General features: G+C 43.8%; 1 protein-coding gene across 1 annotated transcript in view; it reads right to left on the bottom strand.

Annotated features, from left to right (window-relative positions):
- Positions 1-24490, bottom strand: part of Ttn (titin) — a 271490-nt gene that overhangs the window by 203550 nt on the left and 43450 nt on the right. The window contains 3 exon segments of the mRNA XM_038336350.1: positions 1989-2267; positions 16287-16343; positions 21979-22167. Of these exon segments, the coding sequence (XP_038192278.1) occupies positions 1989-2267; positions 16287-16343; positions 21979-22167 (525 nt within the window).

Raw genomic sequence — 24490 nt, 5'->3', positions numbered from 1 at the left:
TGTTCCCTCGTGAAGGAATATCACTAAAGCTCTGTCTGTTCAGAGGGTCAATAGGTGGGAGGATTTGATGAGCAACCTGGCTGGTATTTTAATTTTGCAAATTAAAAGACCAGAAAGAAGGTAAACAAAAAACAAAACAAAACAACAACAAAAAAAATGCACATGAGTTGGCTGAAGACGGGGTAAGACAGCACAGAACTTTACACAGGTCTTTCTAACCCTCTGATAAATGCCAGGAGATCCTCAAATCACTTAACTTCAAATATGCCCCCCCCCACCAATTTACAATTATAAAAATATTTCACAGCAGTAGCTTCCCATCTCTGTTCTCCATTCTGAAGCCAAGTTTTAGGGTCCGCTCCTGCTGATAATAGACATAGAATCTGCCTCCTTGTCCTTTGCTTCTCTGGCTGAAGCCCCATTACCGAGCTGGGTTAATCTGGGTCAAGAAAATTCTGAACTGTCATTAAGAATAATGCCTCCAGGGAGGAAAGCCCAGGTGGCCTGAACCCCTACAGGCATCAAAGGAATGGCTGAAAGTGGGGCAAAGAAAGTCTTCCCCAGGAAGGAGCACACCAAACTGTTATCCATACCGAACAGTCAGACCTGAAAATATACAAGTTACATTATACAGACTGAGCAGGTTTTATTTAGGAATATATATATATATATATATATATATATATATATATATATATATATATTATGTAACAACAATTAATGAAAAGAGAGGCCATGAATAATGAGAAGAGGCAAGGAGAAGTATGTAAGAGGGGATGGAATAAAGAATAGGGTAAGCTATGTGATTATATTAATCTCAAAAAAAAGGAAAAAAAAAAGAATGCCAATCTTGGCTATATGGAAACATTTTGGCTCCAACCAACCTGGCTGGATCACCATGGGCAGCTTCCTTAGAATTTCAAAGATTTTTTGGTTCTGTGATAAAGTCACAGCATAAAAGATGCTTCAAAGAACTCTTTTTCTTTTCCTGGGGTGAATGAGTGGGCTTCTTTCCCCCTGACATCCTCACCAAGTAAGGCTCCCCACCCAAGAGCAGCCCTCCTCCCCAAGGATCCTCCCTTCCATCAGCATCTGAGGTCACCACTAAGAAGAGAAGGGGAGGGAAGGAAGGAAGGGAGGGAGGGGAGGGGAGGGGAGGGAAGGGAAGGAAGGAAGGGAGGGAGGGTAAGGGGAAGAGTGAAGGGAAGGGAAAAGGACAGACAGACTGATTTTCTTTTTCTTTCTTTCTTTTTTTTTTTTTTTGTGGTTCAGTTAGGAAACTGAGAATGGAGTATTTTATAGTTGCCCTAATTTTAAAGTTAGAAATGAAGGCTTTAGCAAGCATCCTCACTCAAAGGCCTGTTTTAGCCCCAGTCTTCTTGTGGGCCTTGATTTAACTTTAACTGTATAGTCTGATTTTTTTTTTGTAATTCTGGCTTTATTTGGAACTCTGTTTCTGATTGGTTATTCAGGTTCATATTAACATATGGAGGTTTTTGCTGGTTTTGGTTTGTTTTGTTTTTGAGACAGGGTTTTTCTGGGTAGTCCTGGCTGTCCTGGAACTCACTCTGTAGACCAGGCTGGCCTTGAACTCAGGTATCCACTGTCTCTCTGCTTCCTAGGATTAAAGGTGTGTGCTAGGTTTAAAGGCGTGTGCCATCACCAGCTGGCTATTTGTTTCTTTATTTTCATAGCACCAAACACTCCTCAAATGTTTCTTCTTAAGGAGGCAGGCAGGCTCATTTGATAACTTCTCATCCCCCCTCTCCCATCTCCTGCCCCCACAAATAAAGGAACATTTGCTTCCGCTGCTGCTCGAAACATGACTACAAAGGACGACCTGTCCCCCATCCCCTCTGGGGTTCTTAGTCGACGTGATAGCATGGTGCATCTCCAGCTGGTGACACTCTCGGCACCTAGACACAAGGCAACGCACGCGGGCAGCTGAACTGAGTTGCCAGCACCCACGCCAGAGCGCGGCCGTTTACCTGTGACCGTGAGCGTGGCCGTGCAGCTGACACTGCCGTACTCGTTGGAAGCTTTGCAGGTGTACTCGCCGCAGTCCACAACCTGGGTCCTCAGGATTTCCAGGCTGGAGACGTAGTTCGAAGACCGAATGGAACACTTGTCACTCTCGTAGATCTCTCTGCCGGCTTTGAACCACTGGAACCGGACGTTGGGGGCACCTTGGATCTCACACGTGAATTTGGCCAGGTGACCCAGAGCTACCTCCAGGGGCTCAATTCTCCGCTTGATCACAGGGGCCGCTGCGAAGGGAAGCAGAGGCCATTAGCATGCCACGTTATCAGGCATCCCACATTCTTTTTTCAGACTAACTTTTGTTGCTGCTAACGAAATAAATCAGGTGAAACTGGTGAGACGGGTTGCGGCAGTCTAGGACACGTGACCGGAAGATGAGCAGGGTCGTGAAGGCAGAAACGAAAAAGGTCAAAAAGCAGCAGCTCGTGACAATTCCGACTGTTACTCAGCGGTGAACTGGGGAGGGTGGCTACCGAAACGTGATGCTTTGGGTGTGCATGCATAACCACGGGGCGTGTCACTGAAATTAAGGTGAAACCACGAAACATCACCTGAAGTGGTGAGGTGAGACGGAAGCTAACAAACAGAAATAAACACAAGGAGACGACTAATCATGGTTATCTGGAATTTAGAGAAGAGCCTGGCGATTTCAGAACGCCTATAGACCCAGAAGGTTCTATTACTTGTTATCAAAGCACTTTCATATGGAAACATATTTATCATTGTAAAACATATGAGAACATGTTTTACTTTAAGAAAATCGGTAGCAGCGTGGCTATGAAAATGCTCTGCCTAACGAGGCAGTCGGAGAGAAATGTAAGCTAGGAACCATGATTACGTCTGTACTCCTTTCCTTCCTGTTCTAAGTAGCTGGCATTCCGGAAGAGAGGCAGGTAAGTGAGGCTTCGGTGGTGAAACCTAAGTCATCACAACTCAGTGGGTATTAGAGCCGGATCCCTCTAATCCCCGACGTCCAACCTCTTCCTCCGACAGTGAGCTTTGCTGATGTCCTTGCTTTTCCACTGTTATTCGAGGCCTCACAGACATACTCCCCTTCATCCTCTGCCTCTACCGTGTCGATGACCAGAGTGTAGTCATTCTGTTCTTGTAAACGCTTGAACTTTGTATCTGTTGACACCAGTTTCCCCTTGAAATACCAGTTCACCTCCTGAGCATTTGATATGGAGGACGTAAAGCGGACAGTCCCGCCTTCCTCAGAAATGGCATCCACTAAGGGTTTAAGTACAATAGGGCACTCCTCAGCTAAGGTACTATCAGTTTCTTGTGACTTTACTGTACCGGCCTCCTGGGTGCTGCTCTCTTCTGCTGCTTTCAGAGTCTCAGCCTGTGCACCCTCATCAGCATCTCCATCTTTAAAGTGACTTTCCACATTCAGACAACTGACCTGGTCTTGGGAAATGAGATACTCAGGTTTAGCTTCAGGTTCTACCATTACCTCAACTTGCTGTACCTCCGAAGAGTGTTCTACTCCACCCTGCACACCTAGTTTGAGTTCTTCCCGAATTCTCGGATCCTCTGCTGTTAGGATGTTTATTTCTTCACAAATGATGGAGCACAGGGCATCCTTGAGCTCCGTCTTCAGGTTAGCCATCTGAGGATCTATGTCGTCAATAGCAATGGTTAACTCCTCGGTCAGAGACTTCACTGAAGTAATAAGGTAGGTGCAGAGGATGCGTTTGGGCTCCTGAGTGAGGTCTATGGCCTTGACCTCCACCTTGTCAATGCTTTTCAGCCACTCAGAGAAAAGACTGCCTTGCTCACTGGCCACTGCAGCTTGCAAAGCCCTGCGGACCTGGGTTTTCAGGTGTAATCGCTGCTCTTCAGGAATAGAGGGAAACAAAGTTTCCTTGGCCAGCAGGTCACTTCCCTGAACCTGCATCACTCCCTTGACTGCCTCAGGCTCTTTCTTAGGCTTAGAGGTTTGGCTGGTGGGCCCTGCCACGTCCCCTGCTTGCTCTTCCTTGAGTAGGACCTGCTTCTCCTCGAGTGCTAGCGGGAAGCTCAGGGACCTGCCTTCCTCAGAGCTCTCTGCAACACCTCGCCCTGCGCTTTCTAGTGGCTCTGCATTCGCCAGCAGGATTTCACCTTCTTCTGTGCATGTGTGTTCGAAAGGGACTTGGGGCTCAACATGCGCATTCGAGATCGCAACCTCAGGACCCTCTAGACTTTCCACTTGGCCCTCAGCTACGTCCTGACACAGGAGGACAGCTCTTTGCTCTTTGTCCACTTCAGAGACAACCTCTTCTCCTGAATGAAGTGTTCCGTCAGCCACAGAGGACGGAAGTGAATGACTGGAAGCTGCTGGCGGAGAGCTTGGGGGGATGTTTGCAGGTTCTTCAAACTGTAGAGTATCTTCTCTGGGAAGGGTTCCCTGAGGGTGGACAGTCTGCATCTGTAAAGTAGGAGGTGGCTCTCTGTCCGGCTGTGTGTGAACAGTGCCATCAGCCGGAGGAAGCTCCCCAGTGCTCTCCAGAGGGTGCAGCTTCTGAGCCTCTATAGTCACCCCAGTATTTGGTTCACTGTTGTCCATGCCATGATGAAAAGAAAGCTGCAGCTCTTCTTCTGCCATTGTAGCAGCTTCTGGAATGGCATCCTTGACCAAAGCTGTGACTCCCTGCTGCAAATCAAATGCCTGAACTGAAGGCCCCCTTGTGGATGTTTCCAGAAGATCCCCAGGAACTCCCGATGTGGACTCTGTTTTGCAGGAGGCATCTGTCACATCCGCGTCCTCCAGAAGTACGAGAAGCTCTGCAGCGCAGGTGGCCTCCCCCCACACGTTCTTGGCCTTACAGACGTACAGGCCACTGTCTTCCCTCTGGGGGTCATTAACAATGAAGGTTCCAGAGCCATCAGGATTGTGAATGATGGTGTAAGACACGTTGGTAAAAAGCGGCACGTTTCCTCTGAACCACAAGACGGTAGGGGCAGGTTCTCCATGCACTAGGTACTCAAAGACAGCAGGGATCCCTGGAGCACACTGGACTGGTTTTAACTCCTTGAAGAAGTAAGGAGGACAAGGCCCCTCAGACTCCTCCTGAGCTTTCTTCACTTCTGATTCCACGTCTTTGCACCTTTCCCCTTTGGGGGTTATTTTTAGATAGGCACTACACACTGTTTTCCCGTATTCATTACTAGCCATGCAGGTGTACTCCCCCTCATCCTCAAATCTGGTGAACAGAATGATCAGGCTGTGGTTATCCCCATCAAAGACAAATTTGTAGTCGGCAGAAGGGGTTAACAGCACCCCATTAAAGAACCACTGAATTTTAGGCTTAGGGCGGCCAATGACAGTAACAGACAATTTAGCTACATCTTCAATGCTTATTTCGGCATCTGATATTTCTCTGATGAAAACCGGGGCCGTGCCTTCCTGTCTGGAGTCAAACTGAGTGGAATGAGCTGCAGGCTCAGATAAAAGTTCAAGTGTTTCATTCACGTTATGGAAGTGAAGATCAGAACTATAGGTTGGACACTCTTCCTTGGCAGACAGACTACTAGCAATCTCTGTGTGGAGAAAAGTTATTATGATATTATGATGAGATTTTGTTTAACGAATAGTATCAACCAAAGAATGAGATACCAATTACCGGCCTTCTGCATTGGAATCAGACTATGGTTAGATTAATTTATCAAAAAACACATTCTTAAATTTTCTTAGCCTACTATGGGAGCTCAAACAGCTATAACTACTGCACCAAAGCAACTTTCTGTCCAGTTCATCTGGTAGAGTTTATAAATGTGATACAAGTCTAGATCTGAAGTTTGAAGAAGTACCAGATAAATATTTATAAATCATAAATCCAGGATTATTTACATCAACTTCTAAAAAATGCATAGAATTGTTATGTACCATTTTCTTGAGTCTAATGATTGATTGTTTTCAAAGAAAAAATATGTTTTAGTTAGTACTTCTAACTGTATATCAACAGCAACAGTAACAAAAGTGGGGACTTACATCAATCAGTAATCCTAGCACTTGGAAGGCTGAGGCAGGAGGATTTCCAGTTCAAGGTCAGCTTGAGGTCTTTCCTGTATCAGACTACAGGAAAGGTTTGCTTCCAACTCCTGAAGGAGCTACTGTTGTCTAGAAAATTGGGCCTCCCTCATTCAAGCAACTAGTCAAAGTACTTGCAGAAATATTTTATAAGACATTAGTTAAGGAAACAGAGAAAGCAGAAATAAGAGACGATGATGCCAATATCAAAATGTTGGTGATAATTTATTGCATAAGTCAGTTGTACAGCATTATTGAACAGGGACACCAAGTAACACACACGTTTTCAACACTACCGCAACCAAGGAAGCTTATTCTTAATCCAGTCTTCCGAGGAAGTAGGACTGCCCTGTTACTCGTAGGTTTATTGCCTAAATGAAAGGCAGTTTTGCCGTGTTGTTAAACCACTTCCCTCATGTTACACTAACTACATTGGTGTCTTAATTTCTTACTGGTCTAGACTTTCAGTATTGGAAGGCAGACCTTGGGTCTGCAAGGCTGTAAAACACTGGTAAAACTTGTCTGCAGCATGTGGGGTATTTACTAAGCTATTTGGGAATGTCCCCAAGAAACCACTGATTGACTGCATACACTTACAAGACCAAAGGTGGCCACTTAGCTTTGTGTCTGTGCTGGGTGCATTAGCTTCCCCTTCTCTTAATTCCCCAAAATGACCACAAATAGAATAAATGGGATATAAAGTGCCCTGAATTGATAATATGTTAAAATATTTTCAAAAGGTCCCCTATTTCAAAACATGATATATTAATCTCTCTCTCTCTCTCTATCTATCTATCTATCTATCTATCTATCTATCTATCTATCTCTCTCTCTCTCTTTCTCTCTCTCATTACTATCCCAGGCTTTAAAACTGGGTGTCATGGAGTCAGAAAACAGAGAGTTCTATTTGACTACCATGAGTGTGGGGAAAACTTACTTTCTTCTTTCAGCTATTGTTATTCAACACATCTTCAAGTTCAACGCGTCTAAGACTAGTGGAATCATCACGAGAAAATCTAATAAAGCCTTCCTTATGTGAATGTATGTGTGTACTTAAAAAAATCAACAAATATGAAAGCATTTCCGCCTCTATTTTCACCACTTTTCTGGGTTTTGAATGTGACTGTGTTTATAATAAGTGGTAAGTGTGCTTGTCGTGTTGGCTATGACACATGCAGTATAGGACTAAATGTAGAAAAGACTCTTAAGTGCCCTTGCTATAGAACTAGCTTTACCGAGTCAGCTAGACCGTGGTGTGGTCTGTTATATCTAACTTCTTATCAAAAGGTATATTGTACTCTCTGGTAGAAGCGAATATTGTTCCATACTTGTTTATCACTGGATGATGGTCACTCAAAACAAAGACATTTAAGAAACAGTTGGATGAGATAGTCAGCTTGTCTCCGTGTTTCCTACACATGTTTTTAATCTTTTGGTTTGGAGGATGTGAAGTGATTTCCATTGCGAGAATAACATCAACAGATGAAAGAAACACAATAAATATGGTAGCTTTAAGAATTCTTATGGAAATTAAATCTGGAATAAATGCTGTATGTTTGATAACCAATATTAATATGGCTAATACAATCATGGACCTTAAATATTGCATACTCATTCTCTCTTCCACTGTTTTCTCATCTGCTACAAACTGAAACTCACTACGTTAGTTCTGTACCTGTCACCACTAGGTGACAAAGAAGCTTGCTGTTGACTATAATTTCTGAGGTCTTTAGATCTAATTCTACATTTTTATGTAAGAAAACTGACTTTTTTCAGTTATTATGTTTTATATGCAAAGAACAAGGTCCACATTGGCTTACAGCCACAATATTAAAACATTTATCAATTGGTAAAATTGAAAAATAAAATTAAAATTCACTGTATAAACATAAATATCCTACTGGAATTTGAATATTTATTAATATATAGTTTTAAAGATTAAAATTTTATAAAAATAATAAAACTTAGTCTACTGCCATATAAATATCCTTTAATAAAAATTTCCATAGTGTCTCTATTAGAGATCCTGACATTGATATATAGTTAAAAATTCATATATAGATGAAATGTTAATACCCCCAGGTTGATGATAGATTAATGCTGCACTTGCACTTAATGCTCAAAATGAGAAAATAAAATATTTCCAAATATGGAAAGACCATTATTTGTATGTTTTCCTTGCAAGTGTTTAAAAGAACCTGCAGAGACTTTGACCCCTTCAAAACCAGTAATAATACAAGCACTCAAGATTAATAGTAATGATGAAGATATCTCTTAAAAGCAAAATTCTAGTAATAATGAAGATATCTCTTAAAAGCAAAATTCATTATCAAGATTGCAACACAAACAGATTATGAAGCTGGCTACCATTTGGGCAAAGCTGGTTTTGTTTCTCGCTTTGCCATCTTGCATCTGAGTAAATCAACACAGGTCTGTCTAAACGTGAAGAGGCTTAGTGTTCAAAAATGACTTAGGGTCGGGGGTGTTTTCTCTTACCAGTTTCTCTACGTGCTCATCCAATATGGTCACCTTTCATCGTGCTGTGCACCTGCAAGTGACCTGCTAAAAGAGAATTCTCAGACACTCTGTGGAGGAGGGGTCGCGGAAAAGGAGAAGCACAAACAGTTGGGTAGCCAAAGAGGTGTTTAATTGTGCTGGGTGGATAACACACAGTGTAACTGGCACAGTGATGGTTTCTGTGTTCAGACCACAGAATATTTACACGCATTATAAAGATGAGATTTCTGCACAGAAAGACCACATCTTCAGGGGGCTTCAGGGTCATGATCCAAATATAAAGGTTACATCTGGAAGGTTACCCATCCATAGATACTGATAGTGACTGAGGCCCCGAGAAATCTCACTTTAAGAAAGGGTGAGAACGGCCGAGCTCCTAGCCTCTCCTGAATTGTTCGTAGCTACACAGCTATATTCTCCCCCATCACTTTTCAGTAAGCCTGTTATGAACAGATGGTGGAACCCTATGCCACTTTCCTCAGCACTGAACCTTGATCCTTGAACCAATTTTCCATCTTTGTACCAAGAGACTGTGGGTCTGGGAGAACCACGAACTAAACACTGGAAATACGCCGCTGTCCCTAAAGGAGCGTGACAATCAGAAACACCTTTGATAAACCTGGGAGGGCCCTCTACCACCTGGAATTCAAAAAAACTGTCTGCATATTTGTTCCTTAAGAGTAATTCCTCCTCCTGACTGCTTAAAGTCACTATGCTTGTCCTTGGGGTCACTGCAGAGACTGGTGACCCAGAGACAGAGTCTCCCATGGTGAGGAAGCCTCGGCAGATGGCTTCTCCTGTGCTGTTCAGAGCTCTGCACCTGTATGTCGCACTATCTGAAGGGCTGACGTCTCTGATTTTAAGGCTATGGGTGCCTTTTTCCTCACTGATGATGTACTTCATGCCATCTGGCTCAATGCACATGTACTCTTTATACCATTTGACTTCTGGCGTAGGGATGCCTATGACGGAACATTTGAACACGGCGTCCGAGTTTTCTGGAATCTTAAAATCACAGATTGGTGTTATAAAGCGAGGGGGCATTTCAAAGGCTTCTAAATCAATGTTAAAATCGGTGCCTTCTTCCCCTCGGGATGCCGGACTAGGATCTACTAGATGCCGCGGAAGGATATCTAAACTCACAATCATGCTCTTATGGTCAGGAGTAAATTCAGGGACCGTGACGATCTTCACCTGCTTCTCAAATTCCGTCACATCTTTTTCACTTAATTCCACCTCCAGGACAATCTCTTGAGGGGAAGGAGTTCTTGAGGAGTTTGCATTTTCCAAGTCAAACTCCATGACGTGTTGGTGCGCTACTGGTGGTGGGAGAGCCACAGCCCTTTCCTCTTGGGGTATTACGTCTACATTCGCAAAGCTTTTTGCCTCCCCGATGATGTTGACTGCGTGGCACATGTACTCTCCCCCATCTTCTTCTCGAACGCTAGAAATTTCTAAAGACCACACATTGCCCACCCTTTCCATTTTGATTCTGTCATCTGGCTCCAGCAAAGATTTATTTCGATACCATTTCACACCGGGGGCCGGGAGACCCTCAACTTCAATGATGAAGCCTAAAGTTGTATTTTCATAGATCTTCCTTCTGCTTAGCGGTTCGATAAAAGATGGAGGTGTTTCATTGTCTTTGGGTTCCACGGCTTCATTAGGTGTGCCGAATGAATCTGAACGCCATATTTCGGAAGAGGAACTCCTCTCTTCTGTAGGCGTATGGAAATGTTCGTTTGGTGTGCTGTCTTCCCTCTCTATTTTTGACAGGTTCGTACATCCAATTCTACTATGGTTTGGTCCTCTAGTAGGAATAAAATCTCTCTCTAGTCTCTCTCCTGGAGGAGTGGAGTATCTCTCTAGAACCTCCCCTGGGGGAGTGGAATATCTCTCCAGAGCCTCCCCTGGGGGAGTAGAGTATCTCTCTAGAGCCTCCCCTGGAGGAGTGGAGTATCTCTCTAGAGCCTCCCCTGGAGGAGTAGAATATCTCTCCAGAGCCTCCCCTGGGGGAGTAGAGTACCTCTCTAGAGCCTCCCCTGATGGTGTGGAATATCTTTCTGGAATTCCACCTTCAGAAGGTGTGGAGTACCTTTCACAATTTTCCTCTAAAGCAGTGGAATCTCTCTCCAGGGGCTCAGTTACCCCTGAAGGTTTAAAATATAAATCAGGAGACTTTGGAGATTCCAGCTGCTCCACAGATGACGACGGGCTATAGAACTGATCTAACTCGGGCAGTTCTTCACTGCTTGTACTTCCCACATCAATAGAAACATCAGATTCCGGAGAATAGGGCCGTCCTAGGGATTCCTGTTTCTGGCTGTAATATTCATACACAGTGCTGAAAGTTACTTCTTCAACCTCCATGGAGGTGACCGACCCACTCTGAACAAGTTCGGCCTTGCGCTTGGTGTCTCTAGCCTCCGGCACCTCATACTTTCCTGCAGCAAGTAAGTACTGTGTTAGGGAGCTCTCAGACACCCCCTCTTCAGTTGTTTGGGCCTCCTCCAATCTAGGAAGACATTCAGGAAAACAAGTTTCTACCTTTTCTCCTTCCACGGTAGAGAAAGAGCTTTCGTTTTGAGCGTGAACGTCATGATAGGTTTCTTCTCCTGAGGCCTCAGTTGTTTCCTTTCCCTGGTCCTTGAGGTCCTGCTGTTCTCCAGTCACTAAGAATGGCAAGCACTGACTGAGAGAGAGCTGTCTGTGAGGCTCGGCTGCCCCCTGAACGTCCCCTCTGGGGTCTTCCAGAGTTCCGTTGTATCCCTGAGCCACACCACATGCTGGTCCCGAGGTGGAGCTCTCTTCCATCCCAGGAACCTCCAAACGATCCTCCTCACTCGCCGCCCTTTTCAACTGAGAAATGAAACTATGTTCATCTCCCAGAGAACCATTGTCCTCAGAAATGTTAGCTTCTCCCAAACCAGCCGGTGAAGTCTGAAATAAAGACCACGATTCACCATGCACCGTTTCAGAAAAAGACTTAAGCGAGTGATCGGTTTTTGAAACCGCAGGGTTCGGTTCCTGTACATATTGAAAGCTTTGGCCGACAGGAGTTTCTTCTTTGTGGTGTGCTTCCTGTTTGTTTTCAGTTTCTTGCTCCTGGAATACCTTGCCTGGATCTTCTATGTGAGAATACATTTGTTTTAGATCAAAAACAATGTCTTCAGGACTAACCATTTCTGATGTACGTTGTTGAGTTTTTAAAGAGCTTTTATCTTGTTGACCATTGGCCAGGTCTTGGGATTTTATGCCTGCGCTGTCTATCTGTGAGTGAAACTGCCTTAGGTCAAATGTAACAGGTGCTTCAAGCTCACACCTTTCTGAAACTATGGCCTGATTTAAAGGGTATTTTTCCTCCTGCTGTTCCCTCTCTTCTATTTCAAATTCCTCAGGAGCTTGACGGGAAAGCTGCTTCAAATCCATAACAATGTCAGCTGAATCTGCTTCTGTGTATGAAGACATTTCCTCTGCCTGATGCATATTTACTCTCAGATTGCCCGAGCCTGATTCTCTTTGCTGTATAGAAACCTCGAGATCATCTAGCTTCTTCCGTGGGGCAGTAACAAAAGATTTCTTGGTCCGCCTTTTTTCTAGAACTCCCTTTTCTGCACGCTGCAGCTTTTCAAATGCAATGATCTTATGCCTCACCTTCTTCCCTGGGTAGTACCTCTCTCCTCCAAGGGCTTCTTCATAGGTAGTGACAGGTGAAGCTTCCATATCCTGAACAGCATCAGAGGTTCTCTTAGCGTGGATATTCAACACATAATTGCTTTGTGAATCCCCTTGCATATTTCCCCATTCTGGTCCACGATTTCCAAAGTCATCTCCAACTTCTTTTCTAAAGCTAGCTTTACTGACATCACCAACAAATGGATAAACGGCATCCTCCGCTCTCTGTGGTTGAGAGCTTTCACTTACATGTGCCTCATCTTGGTATTGTAGGAATTCTGCCCTGTGAGCTTTATCGATGCCTGTGGGTCTAGAGGTACCCTGCGTAGATTTGAATAGCTTTTCACTGGAAGTGGTACAGTATACTTCGTTTCTCTTGTCCACCTGCCCAACTGTCTCAAGGCTTTGAAAATACTCCCTGACAGTATATTCTTTTACATTTGGTTGGGTGGTAAAAGGACCAACTGGATTATCATAAAAATGTGTCCTTACAGATTCCTCCTGAACTTGGGCTTGCTGAGATTTAGAATACTGTGCAAAGGTTCCACTGATATTTTCCAGCTGGCTATATTCCCTGTAAGTGATGGGTTCTATGGTTAAATCTAAAATGCTCTCAGCTATGCCTGAATCGTTTTCAGCTATACATTCATATCTTCCAGAATCTTCTGAATTGACATCATTAACATATAACCTATGGCTATAATTAACCTTTTCAACCTCAAACTTTTGGTTCTGTGTTATAAGAACACCATTATGAAACCATGTGACTACAGGCTGGGGCTCCCCGGATATTAAGCATTCAAGCATTATAGAATCGCCTTCCCTACAGCTGGCATTCCTTGGCATTTCCTGTAACATTTTGGGTGGCTCATTAGTAATATCAGAGGAGAAGATAAACTTGTGTTTTGGTGACTGGCTGATTTGATCTCGAGGTATGGCTTCAGGTTCCAATTCAAAAAGCTCCCTGTTTTCTTGGTCCTGTTCTAGGGTTGGGGTGGCTGAAGTTATCTGAATTTCTACAGGAAAGGAGAGCAACTCTGTGTCTGCAGAGGGGAGACCTGAGGGTTGAGTTTTTGACGTATAAAGATGTCCTTGGTCCTCTTGACTGAAAGATGCACGGGTACTTCTTGCCGGGTCAAACGCCAGTGCCAGCTCTTCTTCTTCATCTGTGTAGTCAGGCCATGCTGGGACCTTATGAGGCTGGGACTCGGACGTCGGCTTTGCCCGCACACTAAGCATACCTGTCGCTTTTACTGTCCCGTACTGGTTAAACAGCACACAGGTAACTGAGCCTCCGTGTAGTGGCTGAACAGAAGGGAATGTTAACGTTGAGTAGTTCTCAAACGTGTGAGTGCTGAAGCCTTGACCCCGTGGTATTGGCACCTCATTGATATACCACGTCACTATGGGCTGAGGGTACCCTTGAAAATGACATACAAATTTACAGCTATCCCCCTCGTAGACTTCTTGAGATTCAATATCCTGAAGAAATGAAGGTGGGCAGCGTTGTGGATGCCTTTGAAAGTAATTTTCCAAAGCTCTTGTTCTCTCCTCCTGCTCAGTTTTGAATTCTTCCACGTTCGTGGGGGAGCACCGTTCTTCTCTCCAGCCCTTCCGTGTTCCTCCGTCACTATCTACAACTTCAGTTTCTTTAACAGGTACAAGTGTAGGCAAAGACTCACGGGAATACGGCGCGAGAACTCCAGGCACCCTTTCGGGAGCCTCACCTCTCCCCTCGCTCTTATATTCGTCTATTTCCTGATCAGGGGTGACTGTTGATGCTCTGATTACAGCGCTGTTGGTGGCTTCTTCAAATTGACCCCTTGCTTGTGTGTTTTCACATACGAGGCCATACTCATCAAAACAGCCTTTTGGTAGGCTTTCTTCTAGAAATGTCTCTTGACTCAAGTAACTTTCAGTCTGAAAAATGTCTTCATCACCAGTTGCTTGGACACTTGGAGGTGGTTCTTTACCTTGGTGTATTTGATTAGGAAGAGAGTACGGATTTGGGGTGATTCTCTCAGCTGAGTTATCAACCCTACCCCTGTCTTCAACAAACTCACACACCAATCTCCTCTTCACTTCCTCTCTAGAGAACGGAGAGTCCCTAACAACATCCTCACTTCTCACGGCCTTTAAGTTTATTTCAGACGATGCATCTAAAAGAAATAATTTCTTTTTCTCTAAGAAGATTTTTCTAGCCTCCCGCAAACGCTGCAACTTTACTTTGGTCTCCTCGTCGAGGAAACTTTCGCCTACGCTAAGCCAACCTCCGACATCCCATTTACTTTCTGACCACTCCTCGTCATACACATAGTCTGCTTTCCTGCCAGGGCTCACTGCTTTAAAGTGGATGGTTCTCGTCATTCCCTTTTTTTCCACCGCTTGTGTTTTGTTAAAAGGGGAGCCAGTAAACCTCAGGTCAACCTTGATCCTGTCTTCTCTCCTATCACCTGGAGCCCCCACGTCCTCCCAGGTCTGCTCTGCCCTTTTCAGAAATTCTAAGTACCGCCCATCCTGCCCTTTCTGGATAACATGCAGCGACGCGCTGGTCTCGGCGGACCCCTCACTATTAACCGCCAAGAGCCTGTAACTCCCAGAATCTCGGCCTTGGACCCGCTTCACTTCTAAGCTGGAAGAATGTTGATGGACATGATTCTCAGTGCTTATAACCCGACGAAGACCCGTGGGGATGGGCCTGTTATTATGAAACCAAGTCATTTCTGGAGCGGGACAGGCAATCAGTCTGCACGTAAACACAACAGGTTCGCCCTCTACGACATATTGAAATGCAAGTTTCTGAGTGATAGTAGGCTTGAAGCATTCGGGCCAGGAGCTCGTGGACGACATTCTGCTTGCATATCTCCTTGCCATCAGCGACTGGTGCTCTACGTCTTCAGAGTCAGAGAAGGCACTGCGCATGTCTCCGGCAGGTTCAGCTTCTCCCTCAGAGAGTTCTTCTGCAAAGAACATGAAATTACAAAGCATTTTTACTATTTTCCACAGCACTTGGAAAAGTTGAAAATAAATGAAATTGCAAAATCGGAAATGAAATAAAGAGCATGCTACAGAGTCTCACAAATCCGTAAAATTTCACTCACCATATTTGTTCGAATAAACGCAACCACCATGCTCTGTTTAAAAGATTCTGACACGAAAACCGTTCGTTGTTGGGTCTGCTTTCTTCAGACTGCTGAAATTTCTTCTTGAACAAGCAAAAGTGCATTTCGAAATAACGTATTCCTGTGTGCATTTGCTTTGAGAGCAGGACAACTTTGCTGTTTTGATGGCTAAGAGGAAAGTCTTACCTGACTTGCAGAGAGGAGAATAAACGCCCTTTCTGATCCTTTTGATTGTAGATTTAAATGATTAGATTTTTGAGAATTAACTATTTGAAAAATATATAGAGCTATAATCGTAAATAGATGGGATAAAATGAGAAGGCGTTTATTCGAACTAATACAGCTATAGAGTCATGACATTATGCAAAATAAAGCAGGCAGGGGTCACATGAGAGAGCTATCTGCAAGCCAGTATAAGAGACATATCAATGTTAAAGTGATCCGTGTGCATGAGGTGTAAACCAAGAATGGAATGTAAGGCTTCCACACATCCTAAATGGAGCAGCATTTCTATTACAATTCATTCATGACATCGCATTCTGAAGACGATCCGTTAACGCCCACTGTTCAATTCAATTCACCATGGTTTTGAAAACAAACTTCTGCTTCATGATTTCATGCATTAAACGACAAATGTTCATAATACACGCTTTTCAAGACGGCTGAAAACATGAGACCGAACGTGGCTGATAAAGTTTCCATACGAGATTTACAATAACCACCCAACAAATGGCTGTGAGACACACATAACCATCGGCATACTAAACCAGGCATGCGGCATAGGAATACATACTCCAAGAGATATATCTGTGCAGCTATGCCATATCCTCAATAATACTAAGAGGAAGAAAGTAGGCCAAGGGTTTCACTAATGCTCCAGAATTTCTACTTATATCGCACGCTCATCGTAGCAATACCTTTCATCTCCGTCTCGATCTGCTGACCAATCCTCTCATGTAAAATGGATTCAGGGGCTAAAATGGAAAAAAACAACAACAGAAACTTTGGTGAGTAATTGCATACGGTTTCTGACTCAGTTCATGATTCATGTGATAAACGCTGCCCTTCTATTATTAAAAGAGAAAATGCACTCACTCCACCAGAGTATCCATGCCAAATGAATGGATGAGCTGATGTATCAGAGCTGACAGAGTAGGGTCCCAATGCCCCATGCCTTTACATGCACTCCGGAAAGCAACACCGAAGCTAAAAGAATATTCTCTTTGTCGTACTGACTACACGCTTGATAAGAGACGAAACCACATTTATTAGGAACATACACTTGCTTGCTTGCTGGCCACTTTCAGGTTTTTTTTTTTTTTTTTCAGAACAAACCATTTTTTTTTTACTAGTAAACAGTTCCTTGATTTGAACCACCACTGAAACTTGAAACTATACAAAGTCCAATTACACATCAGCCAGTGAACAATGACTCCTCAACTCTGAATGGCTTTTATTATACAAGGAGCAGGACAGCTTTGGGCATAAGGTAGAGCTTATGGTCTCTGGGACAGCTTCCAGGACAAGGCTGATAGCCTGGGACACATGTTTTCCAATTTATGTAGCATTGTGACATCGGCTATGAGGGCTCTTTTTTTTTTTTTCATTTCCTTGCGATCTTTGGCATGATATAAAAGACAACCCAACGATTTCCTCAATGATTTCTTTAACTTCATAGGTTGTTTTAGATTGTGACTCTCCAAGTATTATACTTTTAGTGTCTGAGCAAAGAGTAACCTTTGTAACTACCCTGCCTCATGATTCATTTGCTAGTTAAGGATGAAGTTAGGGCAGGCATACATTAGATGTGTTTGGAAAAATACAACTCATGCTGAATGTCAAGGAGGTGGACTGTCATTAAGATGGGAAAGAAAGCAGCATGTTAGGCTCAAAATTAGCATCTGATGCATCTATTTTAGTGTGCACTTAAGACCATATTCAAACAAACTAACAAGCCGGTTACATTCCTGTTTGATCCTGGTGGGCAGCCATGTAGATTATATGAATGTATTAGATCAGAATAAAAGAGGCACATATAAACACTGGCTTTATGTTAAATAATCATTGCTTGTGCTCAACCCTTCATTCTTTGAACACCTAAAAGCATCTTATCTTTAATACTTTTATAACACAAGAAACGCTGTCTGGGTTTCAAAATGTTCTCTTGCTTCAATAATATTTTAAGAATATAATCATTTGGAACTGAGCATATAAGAATTCCCGGGGCAAAAGCATGCAGGTCAGTCCACTCTATCAAGGGGACACTTGGCACTGGACTTTTAGGAAGTCATCTGAAAGATCCAGACTTCTCCTACTTCTATAACACAGCCAACTCTCAACTGCACAATGTGGCAAAACTGTCACCGCTGTCACCTACACACTCACAGATACAGTCATTCTGCCCAGTCACTCTGCTAGCCAAAAAACCTACAGTGACACCAAGAGCCAGTGTTCTGGATGGAGCTATCCAGAGCTATTCATTCACGTCGATGTATCTACTGTGTGTTCATGGAGATAGATCCAGAGATTGCCGTGGAACAAAACAGCTCCAGAAGAGACTCTGGGTGAGAGGGACTGCAGATGTATTAGTGAATGAATGAGGCTGAGTCTCTGAGCTGGCAGGAAGGACAACTACAATTCAGTGCAGAGATAGCTGTACACAAGACAAAACTTGACTGCCCCTTTGCCATCTCTATAGCCATCAACCATTTGATGAGGATCAGAGAGGAATGACGGCTATTCCTTCCTACAACCCCCAGAGAAGACTGACTTCTATCCACTGACCCCTTTCCATGTGACCCAGTAGGTCCTTTGCCTAGAGTTATATAACACAAGCCCTGGGCATTTCAAATACGATGTTCTAATTTTATTTTTGCCTAAAAGGCAAGGTTACAAAGGGGAAAAAAAATTTATGCTTCTCCCAGACAAATTTTTCTTTGCTCTTTCAGACACAATAGAGATTTGAGCACAATAATAACGAAAATAATGACATTGCTGTGAGGAAATCGCTATAATTTCAAGAGACTGTAAGGCTGTAAAAACAGTATCATTTAGAGAAAAATTATCTACAGACCATTAATTGTAGTCAGAATAGGACCTTATTATTTTCAATATCCAATTTTCTATTTTCATGGCTTATTCTCTAAACCTGGAACTTCCAGGCCTGAAAAGAATCGACCATGGCTGCTGCATGGTACACTCATTTATCAGTAATGATAATTTGCTCGACTCTTACTATGGAATCAGTTAAAGTGGAATTCAGCTTAGCGTCAGCTACAATGATAATTACCCAAGGAGTACGAGGCAACTACAGTATTTTAGCCTTCTCTTGTCTATTTTGAAGGTTTGTTTCTGATAAATATTAGAAGATTCATATATGAAATGACAGGATTTCCTGATCCTGGACTTCAAACTGAATCTGGACCGGGGAGTTCAATTCTCCTACAAGTTTGGCCTATGACGTAGTCTACTTCCGTCAAGTGTTTATGGGTCAGCTGCTAGAGGGGGGTTAAGGGACAGATTCATCGGCTCTGTTTGGTTGTATAGAAAGTTTTAGAAGGTGATGAGGATGGAAGGAAGCAAGTGGTACACAGCTAAATGTCAGGTGACCCCCTTCCATGCCTAGCACTGCTGAGCCTGTGCACTCTCCATGATCACTGTGAGCAAACTGTACACAGCTAAATGTCAGGTGACGCCCTTCCATGCCTAGCACTGCTGAGCCTGTGCACTCTCCATGATCACTGTGAGCAAACTGTACACAGCTAAATGTCAGGTGACCCCCTTCCATGCCTAGCACTGCTGAGCCTGTCTCTCCATGATCACTGTGAGCAAACTGTACACAGCTAAATGTCAGGTGACGCCCTTCCATGCCTAGCACTGCTGAGCCTGTGCACTCTCCATGATCACTGTGCGCAGTACAGCGCTACAGTCCTCGGTCTACGAGTTAAACACTGTCTACGGCTGATGTTTCCAGTCTGTGGTTGCTTCGCTCGGATGCCTCTATCATCACACCTGACAGAAGATTCACTCTTAGGACACAGAGAAACTGAGCAGTGTGGCCTAGCTTTACAGTGAAGTCCTTCAGAGGCAGGAGAATGTCCTCCCACCCCCTAACTCTTCAGCAGATCTGTTTGATATCTCAGAACGTCACTTAGTGACGGGGGGGGGGAGGGGTGAAGCATGACACAACTTGTCTCTGGAACAGACGCAGCTGTGTGGGTAGAGCACTGAGATACACTCTCAAAAAAACAGACACTGCATACTGACGCAATGGTCTTCAACATGACTTAGTTTTCTTTGGAATATTTTGCTTTCTTCCTTTGTGAGAGAGGAATCGTCTACTGTGCGCAACTTTGCGGACTCTCTTACATCTTTCCTAGAGCTTTGCCTATCTAGAGCTTGCGCCGTACAGCTCAGCGACAAGAAAAATAGGAGAATGTCACATCTGAAATGAATGTCACATTCGCACTTGTCAGTAACATAAAAGGGCATGAAAGATGCAGGCGAAAGAGGCCATTGCCATGTGAATGGCACGCCAGCTGCAGCGTGCTCTAGAATGCAGAACCACACAAGAGAAAAGTCACTGCCTGTGGTCCGGCAATGGATGGGGATTGAAGGCTTCTGAGGATAGCCGATGACATCCGGCTCCTTCCTTCTGTCATCTTTTCAGCCATGCAGAGTGACACAGGCTGGCTCTCTCTCTCTCTCTATCCCCCCCTTTTTTTGGTTTTCTTTATCTGACTACATTGGACATAGTACTTGTTTGCTATCATATGCCTTTCAGCAAAAAGGTCATTTGATTATGAACTGGCACACTGTCATTTGGGAAAACAGACCCTTCTCCTCTGAACGAAAGCATCAAGCAAAATCGCTGCCTAACAATGGTTTCCTATTGCATGAAACAGATTTCAACGAGACTCAAGCCTATACGTTAACCGGTAGCTGGAGGCTTGGCGAGATATATGGCGAGTTAGTTTGTTAGTAAATTGTGAACTGATCGACGGATGCACGAAACAAGCAGTGGGGACTCTCGTTAGTAGCAGAGGGAGGGTAGATAGCAAACCAAAGTCCCTGGAGCAAGAGGGGCTTTACCTTTTGCAGTCACCGTGAGTGTAGCTGAACAAGTGGCTTCCCCAGCGCTATTGGCAGCTCTGCAAGAGTATTTCCCAGCATGCTCTGGGTAAGCGTCAACTATAAGCATTAAAGCCATGCCTGTGGACTCCTCAAAATGGAAAACTACATCTTTTGATGGTAGGATTGGCTGGTGGTTACGAAACCACTGCACTGCTGGTTTGGGAACAGCAGAAACCCTGGCGTGAAATCTGACTGTCTCCCCGCTGTGCACCCTGAGGCTGGACAGAGGCTGGATGAAGATGGGCTTGTGGCCAAGGGCCTCCTTCTGAAATGAAAGTGATGGCGGGGCATGCCATTGGAAGTGTGACGCCACTTCTCCAGATTTGCTAAAACCTGAAAAGAAGCAGGCCAGTTTTTAATGGTTTTTTTTTTCTCCCCCTGCGTAAGCCAAAACTCTTTCGGAACTGTCTATTTTAAGTTTACCACAGGTTTCAGCCATGAACTAGAATCCAATCCAGTCCTAATGCTTTGTCACTATTGAGTCAGAGACACACAAATTCATGTCCATTTTCCAGGTAGACAAGCTGAGATTCAAACGGCTTAAAGAACAAAATGAACCTCCATTATGGCTTGTGAAGGCAATACTGGAGAATGCAGCTAGGTTTAGGAATTAGTTTTCCCGCTCTGTTTATAAATCAAACGTGTCTGTTTTGTAAACCACTTTAAATTCATTATTAAGAAAATGTATAATTATAGTCCTTAAAATTAAAGAGGAAACTAGAAGTTTCCCTAAATCTTTATGTGATTTTGGATACATCATATAAATTATACTCATTGAAAAAAAATTAGCATGATTATGTTTGAAATTCTCTTACAATTGTTGTTGTTGTTGTTGGTGGTGGTGGTGGGGTGTGTATGTGTGCGTGAGAGAGAGAGAGAGAGAGAGAGAGAGAGAGACCTGGAGCATGCTAGGCAAGTGCCATACCACCGAGCCACACTCCCAGACCACTGTTACTCTTGTTTAGAATTAAAGTCCTCGGTGATCAAGAAAGTATTTCTGATTACAGTATAACTAATGAATAGAAACATTAAACCACCTCAATAGTGGGTCTCTCAACACTTAGGGGTCCTTTTAGTCTTGGTGAATCTGTCTATCCTATGATCAGAGCTGAAGTCATTGTAATGCCTATGAAATCATAGTTGTGTCAAAATCACATGAAGATGGTTCAGTCTCTACCCTAGGTCAGTAAAAAAGCAAATATACCCTTTTTTTTTCCTCGGCAGTTTTCTCTCCATTCTGATACATGCTGATCAGGAAACAGGAAAGCCAGTGGGGACCGTAACATATCACAAAACTTTATGGAGAGAAAGCAGGGCAAAATAAAAAGACAAAGGCCCCCCAGAGAGCTGATCAATGAGGAGCAGAAACCGTGTGCAACATAAGAATCACAAGTTAAATGAACAGAACGGAAGGGCCAACACCTTCGTGACTAGCAACTGGAACAGGTATTGTGAAATTCTTAAGTCTTATTCTACCTTCTAGCCGCAGGGTGGCGGTGCTGGACACTTGGCCCACAGAATTATTAGCGACGAAAGCGTAGGTTCCTTCGTCCTCTGGATAAGCCTCGGCAATCTCCAGCTGGTAGGTGTCTTCAAACTGTGTCATCCTGAAGAAGCGGGATGGCTTGATTTTCTTGTCTTTGCAGTACCAAGACACCTTCAGATCTGCAGAAGAAAACACATTTACAGCAACAGAATGAGCACAATTTTCACATATCTGTAAGTACAATCTTGATTAGGCCACGGACCACATTTCATTTTTTTTTTTTTTTTTTTAGCTTAAGATCTTAAACTTTTCTTCCGAACACACTGCACCTGTGTGACTATATGATGCTCATCTTCAGGGAGGAAACACTCTAGAAAGATCCAGCTTCTCCTATCGCTGAACTAGTTGCAGTGATTCAAAGGCTAAAATTTTTGTTGTAAAAACATTTTTTCTTAAGACTCACATTTTTTTTCTTAAGTCTCACATGGCCCACATTGGCCTTCAACTCGCTGTGTAGAAACTGGCCTCTGACTTCAAATATGCCTGCCTTTAAGTCCTAACGCTGGACTTTCATTTCCAGGGTGAAGAGCTTGGTACATCCCACTACAAGGTTCTGCGTTTATTTCAACAGACAATGTTGCCATTGGAAACATTGGAACCAAAAGAAGCACTGTGGCAAACAAGAGCTGGGGCCCGCTAACAACCAGTGCGTTAATGGAGAGGAGAGAACCTCTCTCGGCAGAGTATGCACTGTCCAAACTGCTCATTGGCGGCTCGTGGTCTCTGCCAGGCTCCCTCCACCAGCCACACATTCCCTCTCCTCTGTTTCTCTGTTTCCTCAACTTCCCCCTCTGACTTCCTGGATACCCTTCTCACCAGGGACTCACCGGCACCTTCCAAGCTTCTCTCCTGCTCTTTTTTTCCCCCTATTTTTCCCTTTGCCCAACACAGTAATATTTCTAAAGACAGGCTGGATCATGCTGCCTAGAGGTTAAAAGTCTCCTGATGAGCTCTAAAGTCTAGGCACAGACGGGAGAGCTCTGGTGTCTGGCCTCTGCCTCTTGCCTATTCCTGACAGCTGAGCTTCAACTGTACGTGGATCCCAGGCCACTCCTTCCCTCTCAGCCTGTTACGCTGTGTTCTGATCCCACCACCCCTTTTCCCGTGCACACACCTTCTCCGGCCGTCTTTCTGACAGAGAACACTTTCTATGTGACGGCATTTATGACCGTGGGATCTTAGACACACATGTCTCTTCACCTCTTAGAAAGCAAGAGCCCAGTCCGGCCACTCCCAGCCCTCAGTGTCTCCACAGCAGTGAAGCAGGTAAATATTGCTAAATTAAAGTTAAAGAGGCTGCTTAAGCAAGTTGTGGACATATTTCATCATGAAATTAATAATCTTTATTATTTAATTTATCTGTCATTCTCTAAGTCTCTAATGGTTCAGGTTTATTTCCCATAAAAAAATCTCTAGTGAGGAGCGAGTAAAATTTACAGTTTTCCAAATTTCCTTTCTACCAGTAGGGGGCACCAGAGACCTTCAGCAGAGAATGCTTTCCTAGCGAGACAGCAGCCTGAGACTGTTCACTTGGGCTTCAAGGCTTCCTTCCGCCCTACTCTGAAAGTATATATATTTTGTGTGTGTGTGTGTGTGTGTGTGTGTGTGTGTGTGTGTATGTGTGTAGTGCAGATATGGTATATTGCATTTTAAAATGAAATTACTGCATTAGAAGAACATTATCAAACTACCTTCTATGTACTGGTATTCAGCATGTCTCAAAAACTGCACGTCAAAGACACAAAGTCCATAGAACTTGCCCACATTTATACCCAGTGAGAGCCTCCAAGGCTGTAATAAATGAATGCATTAGCAGCAGTCAGTCGGGAGCCATGCCTACAGGTGCCTTACATACATCATGCTTTAATTGTGCTCATAAACCGAGCAGGTCTATTAGGTTTCTTGATTAGCATCTCCATCCCAGAGGAGGACGCCATGAGGTCAGAAGATCTATTGAAATCCTAACTTGTTTAGGAAAATAGCTGTGGGCAAGGCAGAAATTGGGTTACAAACTCTAATGGAAGAAGCCTAATAAACAAAACAATGACTACCAAGACTGGAGAGTTCCCCTGTAGGGTCGCCACAGAAAACCAAGAGAAAGAGGAAGTCATTTTCATGAGGGTAAATCCATCATTCATTCCTTTGATTTATCTCATGAGCGTCTGAGGTCAGGCCACAATCATTCCTACACTTTTTAAACTATTTTCTTCTCAAAGTCAAGTGCAGGGAACGGCTGGTGACATTGGAGAAACAAGCCCACGATTGAAATGGAAGCGGAGAACCCTGAATGGTGGTTCTGCAGGAACGCTGTGCCAGGTGCTGCCTAGAGGTTTGTTTGGTAAGCACCTTGTGTATAAATTTAAAGGGTTGATATTAACAATCTCACAGTACCTATTTCAGCCATCGCCAATTTTCCAATTGAGTATCTGCTATGGACAAAAA

Source organism: Arvicola amphibius, chromosome 7, assembly GCF_903992535.2.
Source record: "Arvicola amphibius chromosome 7, mArvAmp1.2, whole genome shotgun sequence".
In the NCBI taxonomy this organism is placed as follows: Eukaryota; Metazoa; Chordata; class Mammalia; order Rodentia; family Cricetidae; genus Arvicola; species Arvicola amphibius.
This window is presented reverse-complemented; position numbering and strand designations above follow the sequence as displayed.